Source organism: Eretmochelys imbricata, chromosome 3 (assembly GCF_965152235.1).
Source record: "Eretmochelys imbricata isolate rEreImb1 chromosome 3, rEreImb1.hap1, whole genome shotgun sequence".
NCBI classification, from domain to species: Eukaryota; Metazoa; Chordata; order Testudines; family Cheloniidae; genus Eretmochelys; species Eretmochelys imbricata.
This window is the reverse complement of record NC_135574.1, coordinates 127,159,235-127,173,480: the sequence shown is the minus strand read 5'-3', so window position 1 is coordinate 127,173,480 and position 14,246 is coordinate 127,159,235. Positions and strand designations below refer to the sequence as shown.

Sequence of the window (14,246 nt, the reverse complement as noted above, 5' to 3'; positions counted from 1 at the left end):
TTCCAATTATTTTTAGTTTCAGTCTGCACACAAAAGCACTAGAGAACGTTATTCAAATTACAGCACATGTATAAATGCTCTTCAATGGGGGAGTGGTAATCTTGTCAGTTAAAATGGAAACCAATACATATGGGATCTTCATGGGGACAAAAGCCATGGGAAATCTCTCAATTATTGTACTGCAACTCAGTCTGGGGAGCAATTGTATGTCTAGAGTATATGTCATTTAAACAGCCCCAATACTCATCTTTTATAGCAACAAAGATGTATGCTTGCTTCAGCATCTAAAAACAAGAGGTAAGTATAGTGTCTATCCACATTCTTTCACACCCATGATTAATTTGACATTTTATCAGTCAGAAATTGAAAGTTTATTCAGAGTCCAGAACTAAGTTCTATAGTTCTAAGTTCTCAAGATTCCTGAAAGCCCCTTAAAAATCACTCCTAATTCCGGAGCTTCTGTTAACCTACATTTTCAGGTCTCTGTCTAGGAACACAGGAACTGCCAGACTAGATCAACCCACAATCCATTTAGCCCAGTATTCAGTCTTCAACAGCAACCAGTACTTGATGCTTCAGAGAAAGTTGCAAGAAGCCGCAATGTAGGCAGATTTGGGATGATTACCCTCTCATCCCCAATCTCTAACAGATATTGGTCTAAGCCGTGAATCACGAAATCATATATTCATTCCATTTTTTTGTTCACATTAATTAACAAAACTTCAGATATTCTTATTATCCATGACTGTCTAATCCCTTTTTGCTCTATTCTTGGTTTCAAAAGACATTTTGTGGCAATAAATTCCGTAGTCTAATTATGCTTTGTGTAGAGACAGTATTTCCTTTTATCAGTTTTGAATCTGCTACCTTTAAATTTAATTGACCAGCCCCTTGATCTTGCATCCTGAAATACAGAGAGCAGAAGCACCTGATCTACCTTCTCTTTACCACTCAGTGTATATATTTTTATGACACCCCTCTAGTCACCTCTTTAAGGTAAACGATCTAATTTCTTTTCAAGTTTCTCTTGGTATGCAAGTTCTTCCTTACCAGCAGACCACTGAATACATGACTGTTTTAGAAGCCCATATCCTTAAACGGCACTTCACTTGCACATTCATCTTCTTAGGTTGATCTCCTCATCCAAGGTGCTTTACTTCCACTATGCTGCTGTCTGCACTGCCCGCAAAGTTCACAAACATTCATATCTTTGAAATACTATATGCCAGTGCTTTATTGTAACAGGATATTAATGAATTACACTTAACTGCCAGCACATAGAAGACAGCACAGCAGCTGATGAGAGCCACATACAGACCAAAAAAAGGAAGACACAGGAGAAGGGATAAGTGATAATGTAGAAGAGGAGAGAAAAAATAATGTTAAGGTGGATGAAAGAATCAGCAGAAGAAACAAGACAATGTGCTAAAAATGAGAGAACATTCATTTACCTCTTATATTCCTTCAAATGTGGCCTGCACAACTGGCAAAAATCTAACCATATGTTTGATATTAGGAATTCACAATTCAAGTCACTGCATCCTACTGAAATTTACTATGTTAACTTTGGTAAATACAGTAGTTCTGAAGGGTGCACATTTTGTTTATTTAAATGAGTAAAAGTTACACAACAGCAAATCTACAGAAATCTAAAATGTCATCATATGATGTTTCAAGGAAAACTCCAGGCATTTATAGTATCTGAGAGAGCTATTAAACAATCCTTTACACACACACACAAATGTGGAAGCAACATCCATGTGATAAATGGCACACATGATGATTTATCATATACACCTTTGATCATCTCACCTGCACGCTGCCCATTAATACTTTTCCCGAGGATTTATTTATACATTACAAAATTCAAAACAGCAAAGTTTTGTTTTTAAACTTACAAGTGTTTCCACCTCCTCCTCCGAAATACAGAATTCCCAACACCACAGATCCAAATGACACCTGACTGAGGCCCTGAAGATGCAAGTTTCAGGCCTGTACTAGTGGCAACTATTCTACACCTAAAAATACCACAGTTTTAAAGACCAATAACTCAGTATTCTGCAGTGCTAGTTTACTTAAAGGTTTTTACAGCTTCCTCTGAGCCTTCTACTGTTGGACTCAGGATGAAATCCTGGCCCCAGTGAAGTCAATGAAAGTTTGCTATTGATTTCATCTGCAGCCAGAATTTCAGTCATGCTAACAAAGACACCTATGTTTTCATGCAGAGAGATATGAAAAAGGATCCCAAATAATAAAACTCGAAAATATTTCTTCTGTTATGTATGCCACAGAGAAAATACCTCTAGGCATAAACATAGGCACTTGCTTGGGATGATCTACATCTCTCATTCATGACTTTATCCCTTGTGAATAGTGAATCCATATCACACACTCTTACTAGTAAAACCTTATATCACACCGTCAGGTATTTCTTACATAGACATACACACCATAAAATATAATTAAACGCACAAGACAAGGTATGGAGTCACAAAGTTTTTGTTTATCTAAATTACAGAAATCTTCATTACTCATTGAGTGTCCAAGCCAATAAACTTTTTATATCACTATGCATATGCCACATACGTTATAGTTTCTTAAAAAAATAACTGATACTTTTTTTTTAAAATCCATCCACTAAAAGTCAGGTGTCTTAGTTATCATGAGAACAACTTTACAGACTGCTAGGGAGAGAAAACGAGAATTAATAAAACTTTAAAAACCTCTGAAAAGTACTTTTCCATTCATCATAATTCCACAACGTTAAGGTCTAACTCAGGATTTTTAACAGACAGAAGCAAACACAGCATTTCTCATTGGAAAGCTTGTAACAGTCCCATTCCAATGGTGCTAATTATTACAATGGGTTAGGTCTTGTTTACATACATAAAATACAATCCCTGCCCCCAAAAACTTACATTTTAAGAAAAGTTGTTCCTTTCCCTAATAGGCCAAAAGTATCAAACTTTAAACCTGTCACTTGTCCAGAATGGAAATATGGTTCATCCTGGGACTCAGACCATGCAGTTTTTTTGGGGGGAAGGTGCGGGGCATGAGTGGGAGGGATGTATGTGTGTCAAAGGGGAATTATACATTTGAGACTGAAAGGAAATATTTATTTGGCAGGATACTCACTTTAAAACTATCTTTTTATTTTTTAAGCTCTGAACTTTGAAATGTTGTAAAATTCCTAGGGAGATGTGTGCATTATTGGGCACATTGCATGTAAAGTAGTAGAAGGTGCACAATGAAGTAAGTGTATAACACTGATCTGTGTTTTATTTTATACACATACAGATACGTGATGGTGTAGTTTAAAATTTTTACTGGTGTAGACATAAGGTAGTAAAGATGCCTGCACCCTATCTGCCACAATTAGCAGCAATAGCAGAGATGCACGTGTGCAGAAAAATTCTTACAGATTCTCACTGTAGACACAGTTGGTTAAAGCTAACTTGGCATATACAGACATCATAAACCAACATGGAAGTATAAATCTTAAGAAGGGAGATCAAATTAGCTTTTGTGTATTTTAAACTTGGTTATTTATGCGGCTCAGACCTTTCTAGACTACTGTGTAGGGATTGAACTGTATCTTTTCTAATTTGGCATTTTACACGTTTCAAATGTCTTGATAAGATATTTTCTCTACGACTTCCTTAATAGTATTAATTTCTTCAAAGATTCATATTTGCATGCACACATTTTTACAAAGTGCCCACAAGCATCTGGAAAGCAAATATTATTTGAAGTAATAAAAATCTGCAAAGGTGATCTTGCCATCTAATACTATTCAGGGAATAGTCATTTATGAACATTTGTGATTTACCAACATACCGCCTAACAAGATAAAGCTGTAATTAGAGCTGATTGGAAATTTTCTGATGAACTAGTTTTGCTGGAAATACTGATTTGTTGAACCTGAAAGTTTCACAAAACATTTCAGATTGAACTAATTTTGTCCAGGATCCGGGGAGCATATTTAGTTTCAGAAACACCACATTTCAGTGGTTTCTAATTTTTTTTTTTTAAAAGTCCCTGGTTCATGGGAAATCTTGAAAAAACTGGGTTTCTTCTGACATGATCAAATTCCCCCCAAATTCCCAGTTTTGACCAGCTCCAGTTGTAAAAACCATGTACTGCACAGTTTAAAAAACCCACAACAATGCCCAACACAGATACTTTATTAAAATACAGCAACAAGTAAGTTTATAACATATAAAGCACTATTAACTTTCCTACTGCTTTGTCATTGATCTTTTAGTTTAAAAGTACAAAAGGAAAGATGGAACTTCATACAATATTTGTTTTACAAAACTAGTTTAGATCTAAATTTTCATATATTTGTTTAATCACTCTACAAAAAAAATCAGTGCAATGTACCACTGATATATAGCCACTTTCATAACTGTACCAATTCAAAGATATTACACAGTGAATTTATAAATTTGAGAAAGGCGGACTCTTGAAACAAAGTACACTGCCATTCAGTATTACATACTCTCGATATATACATCATTATTTAGCTAACTAGAGTGGCACCAGTTTAACTAAAGGTATAATTTTAAACTGATTTAGTTAAACCAGTGCAGAAAGCAATGTTGGAGAGACATCTGTTTAAACCAGGCAGGTTAACTTTATTGATTCATATATTCCAAGACCAAAAGTGGCCATTGTGATCATCTAGTCTGACCTCCTGTATAAACCACAAGCCAGACAACTTCCCCAAAATAATTTCTAGAGCAGATCTTTTAGAAAAACATCCAAACATGATTTAAAAAGCTTCAGTGACAGAGAATCCACCATGACCCTTGCTAAGTTGTTCCACTGGTTAATTACTCTCACTGTTAAAAATTTACACCTTATTTCCAGTCTGAATTTGCCTAGCTTCAACTTCCAGCCATTGGATTGTGTTATACCTTTTTCTGTAAGACAGAAGAGCCAACTATCAATATTTTCTCCCCATGTAGATGCTTGTAGACTTCAGTCAAGTCACCCTTAACCTTCATTTTGTTAAACTAACTAGATTGAGCTTCTAGAGTCTATCACTACAAGGTAGGTTTTCTAATTCTTTAATCATTCTCATGGCTCTACTCTGAGCTCCCCTCTACTCATCAACATCCTTCTTGAATTGTGGACACCAAAACTGGACATAGTATTCCAATACCAGCTGCACCAGTGCCAAATATAGAGGTAAAATAACCTCTTTACACCTACTCAAGATTCCTGTTTATGTATTCCAGAACTGCATTCGTCCTTTGGGTCACAGCGTCACACCAGGAGCTCATGTTCAGCTGATTATCACTACAACTCCCAAATCTTTTTCAGAGTCACTGCTTTTCCTATTCTGGAAGTATGGTCTACATTTTTTTGTTCCTATATATACATATTTACATTTTGCCATATTAAAACACATATTGTTTACTTGCACCCAGTTTACCAAACACTCCAGATCATTCTGTATCAGTGACCTGTCCTCTTCATTATTTACCCCACTCCAATTTGTGTCTCATCTGCAAATCTTACCAGTGATGATTTTACGTTTTCTTCCATTATTACTTATTACTCAAACTGTTAAATAGTATAGGGCCAAGAGCCAATCCCTGTGGGACCCCCACCCTTGATATTCCTGTTTGATGTTCCAATACTGCATTGAAAATCAACATTAATGGTCCAACCAGCTCTTTTAAAATACTCTTTGATGCAAGTTATATACCCTGTTCATTTAAAAAGTGTCTAACTTTAGAAACTTCTGTTTAACATCCTCTTGAGATACTAGTGGACTGGAAAGAGTTTTATATGTGACTACATCATCTGTTTTTTCCCCAAATATATAACAGAAATATTTATTGAACATGTTTGCCTTTGCTGCATTATTATTGATAATTCTACTATTTCCATCCAGTAAGGGACCAATACAATTGTTAGGATTCTTTTTGTTTCTAATATACTGGTGTTGCCTGGATGCTGCAGTTGGCAGTGCAGTCCATTCCTCTGTAATGTTCCTCTGTAATGTTTTTGTTTCTAATATACTGGTGTTGCCTGCATGACCTGTGCCCATCAATCCAACAGAATGTGAGGAATGCATCTGGCAGCAAAATGCCCATCTATCAGGCAGTAGTTGCAATTGTGGCATGAATCTAGTCAGTATAGAGTCTGCCAGGCCCTTGTAGATGGCTAAGATTGTGACAATAGTACACACCTAGTGAGGAGGTAACTTCTACTGTAAAACAGAAGACTTTGAAAATTGTAAAACAGCTTAATGAAGATGGGCCTAGCAGACTCTACTATACAAAGAGATCCAACAAAGGAAAGGAGTCTTCCGCTATCTTAAATATAGGAATTGGTTAAAATTACATTAAGAAATATATTTTAAAGAACTGCTTGAGTGGAAAAACTGCAATTGTAATACAAGTTATTCCTCCATGATGAAATCTACTCTCTATAATCAACCAAGATTTCATGAGGCTTTTCAACTCTATGGGACAATGCTCTTTGTGAAACTGGAGTAAGTTCCATAAAACAATGGAGCCAGATGCCAAATGTCTGCAGAGGGGATTATTATTTCCCCAAGCAAAGATACTACACTTATATACTGCAATAGCACTGCTGATAAAAAAAACACTACTGTCTTTAAAGTACTCTATGGAACAAAGACAAAAGAAGAGAACTGCTAAATAAACTGGGAAATGGTGTATTGGTAAAGGTTATACCATAGTAGCTTCTCAAGTAGTAAGCAAGCTGTTTTGTACTCTTCTCCTGTTTGACAAAATAGGCTGTGACTGCATATTATGTTACATTATCAGGAGAATCAAAGAACACTGCAATGATTTATACAGCAGGTTATGAGCAGACCTTTAAAATTGGGAGACTTGTAACTGAGTGCAGCCCTGCTGTGGTTCCTCATCTCATTCCCCATGGAATTTTACATTAAGTAATTATTAAATTAGAATTTTTCTTCAAATATCTTTTGGCAGCAACCAAAAAGGCTGTATGTTTAGATATGTTTCCCTTAGCTCAGAATGGGGCAACTCTGTCCTGGCAAGCAGTGACTCTGAAAAAGATTTGGTGGTAATCAGCTGAACATGAACTCCCAGTGTGACACTGTGGCCAAAAGGGCTAATGTGCTCATTGGGTGCATACACAAAGGAATCTCGAGTAGGAGTAGAGAGGTTATTTTAGCCATATATTTGGCACTGGTGCGACCACTTCTGGAATATTGTGTTCAGTTCTGGTGTCCACAATTCAAGAACGATGTTGATAAGTTGGAAAGGGTCCAGAGAATAGCCATGAGAAAGATTAAAGGATTAGACAACGTGCCTTATAGTGATAGGCTCAAGGAGCTCACTCTATTTAGATTAACAAGAACGTTGGGGGGGGGGGGGGGGGACGACACGACTGATTACAGTTTAAAAGTACCTACATGGGCAACAAATATTTGATAATGTGCTCTTCAATCTAGCAGAGAGAGGTGTAACAAGATCCAGTATCTAGAAACTGAAGCTACACAATTGCAGACTGGAAATAAGGCCTAAATTTTTAAGTCTGAGGGTAATTAACCATTGGAACATTTTTACCACTGTTACGGTGGATTTTCCATTACTGGCCATTTTAAAATTAATTCAAGCTTTTTTTTAAATCCAGACTGGATGCTTTTCTAAAAAGATAAGCTCTAGGAATTATTTTGGGGAAGTTTTATGGCTTGTTTACTAACAGGAAATCAGAATAGGTCCTTTCTGGCCTTGGAATCTATGTGTTGGAGTCCTGCTGATCAATGCTCTGCTTAATAGATGTATCACACAGAGCAGAGAGTAGCGTATCCAGCTTATATGAGAAATACCAAAGATTGCCACTGGGACTCTATAGGGAAGACAGAAGAGAGAGTTCTTCCAGTGGTCTGAGCATCTGCCTAAGAAGCAAAGATTACTGAATACTTCATCCCCGACTCAGAGAGCCAAGAGAGAGCATTGAGAAGAAAAAATCCTTTCCCTCTACAGTGAGGGAGAAGGAGGTTTAAAAAAAAAAAATCACTCCCCTGGTGTTCTGCAACAAGGTGGATAAAGGAGCATTTTCCTTCACAGTAGAGTGCTTCCCTTTAAACACAGGGAAAGGCCTTATGAAATTCAGTTGTGAGTCTTAGCTGGAAGGTTTAGCTCTTGGGTTAATAGTATCTGATTAATTCAAGACCTATTTGACACCTCTTCACCAGTAATTAGACTATTTAAAATTAATCTGATATATCCAGGAAAATAAGTGTTTCATATAATAAACTGCCCATTTCAAAAACAAGAATGGTCTTTCATTAGTTGGGAAAAAATGTTGGGGTTGTTTTTTTTTGCCAGCACTGTTTTTAGTGACTAAGAAGAAAGAACAGTATTAAATATAGCATTACCTTCATAAGTGTGATAGTTGTAGTAGGCAAAGTGATTCCTTCTCCCTGGGGTTAGAAACACATGCACAGGACCCAGGTGAAGGCAGCACCAGCAGGATAGAAACCATGCAGAACATGCGGAAGGAGGCAGGAAAAGAAAAGACAGGAAAGGGTGAAACTGTAGCCAGACAATGCTTATTCAATTTTAAAAGGATGCAGTGCATTTAACTCTTTCAACTTGAAAACCTACAAGGACTTTAATCCTGCAGAGTAAGTGCATGGATTAATTTCTATTATTGTTTAAGAAGCCAACAACTAGCTGTTAGAAGGAAGCACCAACAACAGATCAGTGTCCAAGCAATGTGCAAAGGCTGTAGTTAGTTAACTGTATACAGAGTTGCCACCTGTCTCATTTTAAGATTCTTTTTCTTTTGATTATTGGATGTCTTGTTCTACTGGCCAGATGCACAGTATTTTAATACTAAAACAACTAAGCTCCATAAGCAGAAAATTTAGACCAGAACCAAAAAAAGATGGTTTTTATAAGACTCTTAATTTCTTATGAAATTCAAAGACAAATCTCATTAACTTTAGTCCTCAAAAAAATTCTGGCATGTGCCACATGTTCTGCTGACCTCACCAGCAATTATCTGAATTTTTACTGATTTAAGTAAAATCATAATTTAAAATAGGATCACAGGGATACTACAGCCAAAAGGCTAACTGATTCAAAAATCACTTAGTACAAAAAGTTTCCCATCCTTGTCTCATGAAAGTTAACAGACCGCCTCAACTTTCAAATTCCAGAAACCAACTGAAAGAACCAAGTCAAATACAAACACTACAGCCAAATTACATAACCAATAAAACAGAACTACAAATAACTAATACTAACAAAAAAAATTGTTTTAAAATCTATGTTTAATCCCTACAATGCTAAAACACTAAAGATACACTGGAAAAATAAAGTACACATTTAATAAAACAAAAAACCCTGATATGCTATGAAAAAGTTACTCCCCAGTGCAGTAACTGTACTTCTTCGAGATGTGCGCCCCCGGGGCGCTCCACTTCAGGTGCACATGTGCTGTATGCACCTTTGATCAGAGATCTTCATTAGCGATGTCCACTCAGCATGCCCATGTGCTGTGTTGATATCCTCATGCCCCACGCAGAGGCTATAACAGGCTGCACAGGCAAACTGCCCTTAGTTCCTTCTCTCCATCGCTGAGGGCAGATCTACACTGGGAGTACTACATTGGCGCAACTGCTGTAGCGGGTCTGGTGAAGACACTTTATCCCAACAGGAGAGAACTCTCCAATCAGCACAATTATTCCACCTCCACGAGAGGGAGAAGCTATGTCGGCTGGAAAGTGTCTCCTGCCGACAAAGCAGAAGCGTGGACAATGCTTATGTCGCTGTAACTTGTGTCATGCAGTGGGTGTCTTTTTCGCACCTGAGCAACATAAATTAGGTCAACTTAAGTGGCAGTGTGGACCTGCCCTGAGAACTTCAGAGTTGCGTCCATTACAGAGAAAAGGACTGCCACATCAGATCTAGAGGCATCAACTAAAGCATAATGTCTGGAGAAGGTACGTACTGAAGACCATGGAGCAGCTTTGCAGATCTCAGCAACTGCGACATTTTTAAAGCAGAGAGTCACAGATGTAGATTGTGACCTCATCCAGTGAGCCGACACGCCAGCAGGAGCTAGAATGCTGGCAACACTGTAACAAGTTATATAATACACCCTGAAATCTATTTTGTTGGCCTCTGGGTAGAAAGAGCAGAGTTCTTGGATCTGTCTGAAAACAAAACAAAAAGTCTTGGGGATTTATGAAATGGCTTAGTCCTATGTAGGTAGAAGGATAAACACCCTTCTGACATCTAGCATAGAGAACACAGTCTCCACACTGGACTCAGACAGTTTCAGAAAGATAACTGGCAGGTAAATGACACTTTAGAAGGAACCTGGGATGCAGACATAAGGAAACCTTATCTCCGTAGAAAACTGTGAAAGGAAGGTCTGCTATTAAGCCCCTAGTCTCTCCATCTCTATGGCTGAGATAATAGCCACTAGGAAGGCTGTTTTCATAGACAAATTCAATAAGGAGCAGGTCAACATCAGTTCAAAGGATGCTTCACGAGACCAAGAACCAGATTAAGGTCCCAAAAAAGGGCAGGAACTTTTACAGGTGGAAAGAGATTTCCCACGCCTTTCATGAACCTTGCGGTTCCAGGTTGACCAAATAGGGAGAACCCCTCAACAGTGGTCTGAAAGGCTGTTAGGGCCACCACTTAAGAGAACTAAGTGACAGTACTGTTTTCATTAGATGCAACAGGTATTCCAGAACGAGTGGAAGAGGGGCAGAAGTCAGGACAGTGTCCTAGAGTTCACACCAGTGAACAAAACTTCTCCATTTCTGAAGATAAGTATATCTGGAATAATTCTTCCTACTACATAATGATATGTGCTATACCTCTGAAGAACAGGATAACTCTAGCCCTGCGACCCATCAAGGAGCTAAGCCTTGAGGCAGAGAATGTTCAGACTGGGATGCAGCAGTGGACTTGTGTCCTGGAAGAGGAGTTGAGAAGTGACTGGAATATTTAGAGAGCCCTGCAAATCTGCGGATATCCATTTTATATCCATGGACCACAGTTGCAGATCAGATGTGGATACAAATTTTGTGTCCACGCACAGCTCTAGACCACGGGTTCTCAACTTTTTTCTTTCTGAAGCCCCCCCCATCATGCTATAAAAACTTCACAGCCCAGCTGTGCCACAACAATTGTTTTTCTGCATATAAAAGCCATGGCTGGTGTTAAGGGGTAAGCAAGCAGGGCAATTGCCTGGGGCCCCATTCCACAGAGAGCACCACAAAGCTTAAGTTGGTCAGGCTTATGCTTCGGCTTCAGTCCCGGATTGTGGGGCTCAGGGCCCCAGGCTGCAATCCTGTGTGGCGGGGCTTGGGCTTTCTGCCCTGGGTCGTAGCAAGTCTAAAGGCAGCCAGGCTTGGCGGACCCTGATCCAGACCCCTGTTTGAGAACCACTGCTCTAGAGATTTATTGGTGCACCTCATCAGATTTCTTTTGGCCCAATCCTCCAATTTGTCTAGGTCACTCAGGACCCTATCCCTATCCTCCAGCATTATCTACCTCTCCCCGCAGTTCAGTGTCATCTGCGAACTTGCTGAGGGTGCAATTATTCCCATCGTCCAGATCATTAATGAAGATGAACAAAACCAGCCCCAGGACCGACCTCTGGGGCACTCCACTTGATACCGGCTGCCAATTAGACATCAAGCTGTTGATCACTACCCGTCGAGCCCGACAATCTAGCCAGCTTTCTATCCACCTTATAGTCCATTCATCTAATCCATACTTCTTTAACTTGCTGGCAAGAATACTGTGGGAGACCGTATCAAAAGCTTTGCTAAAGTCAAGATATATCACGTCCACTGCTTTCCTCTAATCCACAGAGCCAGTTATCTCAACATAGAAGGCAATCAGGTTGGTCAGGCATGACTTGCTCTTGGTGAATACATGTTGACTGTTCCTGACCACCTTCCTCTCCTTTAAGTGCTTCCAAATGGATTCCTTGAGGACCTGCTCCATGATTTTGCTAGGGACTGAAGTGAGGCTGACAGGTCTTCAGTTCCTGGGGTTCTCTTTCTTCCCTTTTTAAAATATGGGCACTATATTTGCCCTTTTCCAATCATCCAGGACCTCCCCCGATCGCCACGAATTTTCAAAAATAATAGCCAATGGCTCTGCCCTTGGATGCTGTAGGTTGTCTGTGCATTGCTGTATTGCTCTCCCAGCAGATGTCAGGGTGATTGAAATCCCCCATTAGAACCAGGGCTGTGATCTGGAAACTTCAATTAGCTGTCCAAAAAAAGCCTTGAGGCCTCATCCTGCTGATCCGGTGGTCTATAGCACATGCCCACTACGACATCACCCTTGTTGCTTTCACCTCTAAATTTAACCCAAAGACTCAACAGGCTCGTCTCCAGTTTCATACTGGAGCTCGGCGCAATCATACCACTCTCTTACATACAATGCAACTCTTCCAGCTTCCCTCCCATACCTGTCCTTCCTGAACAGTTTATAACCATCCATGACAGTGCTCCAGTCGTGTGAACTGCCCCACCAAGTTTCTGTTATTCCAATCACATCATAGTTCCTTGATTGCACCAGGACTTCAAATTCTTCTTGCTTGTTTCCCAGGCTTCTTGCATTCGTGTACATGCACCTAAGATAACTAGCTGATTGCCCTACTTCCTCAGTATGAATCAGGAAGCTTCCCATCTTGTACCCTCTTCCTTGTGTTTCCTCCTGGTATCCCACTTCCCCACTTACCTCTGGGCTTAGGTCACCACCCCAGCGAACCTAGTTTAAACCCTCCTCACTAGGTTAGCAAGTCTGCCTGCGAAGATGCTCTTCCCTCTCTTCGTTAGGTGGATCCCATCTCTTCCTAGCAATCCTTCTTCCTGGAACAAAATCCCATAGTCGAAGAATCCAAAGCCCTCTCTCTGACACCACCTACATAACCACACATTCACCTCCACAATTCGATGGTCCCTACCTGGGCCTTTTCCTTCATCAGGGAGGATGGACGAGAAAACGACATGCACCTCAAACTCCTTTATCCTTCTTCCCAGAGCCACGTAGTCTGCAGTGATCCACTCAAGGTCATTCTTGGCAGTGTCATTGGTGCCCACGTGGAGAAGTAGGAAGGGGTAGAGGTCCAAGATCTTGATCAGTCTTGGCAAACGCTCCTTCACATCCTGGATTCTAGCTCCAGGCAAGCAGCACACTTCGCGAGTCTCCAGGTCTGGTCGGCAGATGGATGACTCCGTCCCCCTTAGGAAAGAGTCCCCAACCACCACCACCCGTCTCCTCCTGTTGGGAGTGGTGGTCATGGGGACTCTGGTTCTACAGTCACTGGTAAGTCCTTTGCATATCTAAAATCTTGTGGCACCAAATGATGTTGTGATACTGAGTATTGTTGCGACACTGAGGGGTACTGCGGTACCAACAGATGTTGCAGCATTGACAAATCAGTATGGTTGTCCTTGCCGGCCCATACTGGATTGCTTAGGGGGCTTCACAGATGGCACCAATTTGGCTGGAGGCTTAAAGATGGTACCAAAGAACTCAATAGGGGTGTTGGGAGAGGAGTTAAGTCCAATAGCATCCATCTGTCCATCTGCAGTACATAGTTCCAGGCCCTTCCCATGCCATCATGCCTCTTAAGAGTTGCAAGGCTTTTCTGCTTCACCAGTACCACAGGAGCCACAGTACCAACCCTCAAGGACGTTATTTGAGGCTACTGACCAGGTCAGGGAACAAGGTCTTTCTGAGGAGGGTTCCTTGGGAAGAAAATTAAAGCTCCTCTTCTTAGGATGTTTAGAGGAGAACTCTGAGATTTCCCCTTCTGGGAGAGCGATGTGCCAGGTGGGGCTAGAGGCCCCCAGGGAGTGATGTACAGAAGGGGGTTTCCTGATCCAGCTCTGAAGCAGGGCAAAAGGAACACTCCATCATCAGTAGTCCAAGCCCTAGAATTGAAGACTAAACAGAAGTTACGCTTCCGGGGAACATGCAATTCTCCCAAGCAGCAGATGCACTTTAAGCATCTGTTGCTGATCAGGATAGCCTCTCTAAATAAGAAGCAACATTTAAACCCTTGTGAGCCAGGCATGCCCCCAACAGGGAGGATTTCCTGGGACAAAAAGAAAAACACTTTTTTTTTTGTTTTAAATAAAAGAAAATACAAACTACTACTACAAACTAAGAACCAACTAGCTAGCTAAGTTGAGATAAAAAAGCACAGCAATAGCCAAGGCAAACTACCAAGTGGACCAGCAAAGG

The 14,246-nt window shown here is 40.2% G+C and overlaps 1 protein-coding gene across 6 annotated transcripts in view; it reads right to left on the bottom strand.

Moving 5' to 3' along the window:
• The window catches only part of AFDN (afadin, adherens junction formation factor), a 217,634-nt gene that overhangs the window by 109,800 nt on the left and 93,588 nt on the right, over positions 1-14,246 (bottom strand). Inside the window, exon 9 of one of the 6 annotated variants that reach the window (XM_077813348.1) lies at positions 8,393-8,437. The exons of the other annotated variants lie outside the window; for them this stretch is intronic. Coding sequence (XP_077669474.1) covers positions 8,393-8,437 — 45 coding nt within the window. The remainder of the gene's footprint in view (positions 1-8,392; positions 8,438-14,246) is intronic. 6 annotated transcript variants of the gene reach the window in all.